This window comes from Mandrillus leucophaeus, unplaced genomic scaffold (assembly GCF_000951045.1).
Source record: "Mandrillus leucophaeus isolate KB7577 unplaced genomic scaffold, Mleu.le_1.0 Scaffold442, whole genome shotgun sequence".
Classification (NCBI taxonomy): domain Eukaryota; kingdom Metazoa; phylum Chordata; class Mammalia; order Primates; family Cercopithecidae; genus Mandrillus; species Mandrillus leucophaeus.
In genome coordinates this window covers 1966327-1967289 of record NW_012104721.1, presented here as the reverse complement: position 1 = coordinate 1967289, position 963 = coordinate 1966327, and the positions used below count along the sequence as shown (strand labels likewise).

The window sequence follows — 963 nt, the reverse complement described above, 5'->3', positions numbered from 1 at the left end:
CGGTGAAACCCCGTCTCTACTAAAAAATACAAAAAACGAGCCAGGTGAGGTGGCGGGCTCCCGTAGTCCCAGCTACTTGAGAGGCTGAGGCAGGAGAATGGCATAAACCCGGGAGGCGGAGCTTGCAGTGAGCCGAGATCCGGTCACTGTACTCCAGCCTGGGCGACAGAGCGAGACTCCATCTCAAAAAAAAAAAAAAAGAAGAAACAATCTTTAAAAAATAGTGTGTATATACGGGTGCGTATCTATCTATATCTATTTATACCTATGTATCTTATGGTAACATACATAAACACACACACACATGAATTTTTGAAAACCATCTTCTCTGCCTGGCTATCAATTAATTACAACCTTCCACTGGCAGCTTGGTGGCATCTTTAATTGGGGGAGGAGGTGTTTAGTGATATTCCCACGTTCCAGATTTTGGGCAGGTGTGTCTGCTGGCAATGGCAGAGCTGTGCCTCGAGCTCAGACTTTGCAACTGAGAAGACAGAATCTACGGCCTGGCTGTTTGTACAAGTGTCTGAACCATGCTAACTCACGTTCTGTTCTCTCCAGGTGTTGGCCGAGGTCCTCACTGGCATCCCTGCAATGGATAACAACCGAAGCCCGGTTTACCTGGTAAGGGAACTTGTCACATCTGGCTGGGTGGTATATTTGGGACTCACAGCTCTGTAGAGAGGGCAATGATCTCAACTCTAGCTAATTTTACACATGCTAATGAGGCCCAGTCCAAGCGTGCATTTGCATCTCCACAAAGCAGCTTTAACCTCCCATCCCCACCTACCAGGCAACCATTGCTTTTTCACGATAATAGCATGTGGGGCTTGGCACCGTGGCTCATGCCTGTGATCCCAGCCTTTGGGAGGCCGATGTGGGTGGATCACTTGAGATCAGGAGTTCAAGACCAGCCTGGCCAAAATGATGAAATCCCGTCTCTATTTAAAAAAAAAAAAAAAA

The 963-nt window shown here is 47.4% G+C and overlaps 1 protein-coding gene across 1 annotated transcript in view; it reads left to right on the top strand.

Annotated features, from left to right (window-relative positions):
• Positions 1 to 963, top strand: part of IRAK2 (interleukin-1 receptor-associated kinase 2) — an 88242-nt gene that overhangs the window by 67345 nt on the left and 19934 nt on the right. Inside the window, exon 10 of the mRNA XM_011994134.1 lies at positions 562 to 624. Within this exon, the coding sequence (XP_011849524.1) occupies positions 562 to 624 (63 nt within the window). The remainder of the gene's footprint in view (positions 1 to 561; positions 625 to 963) is intronic.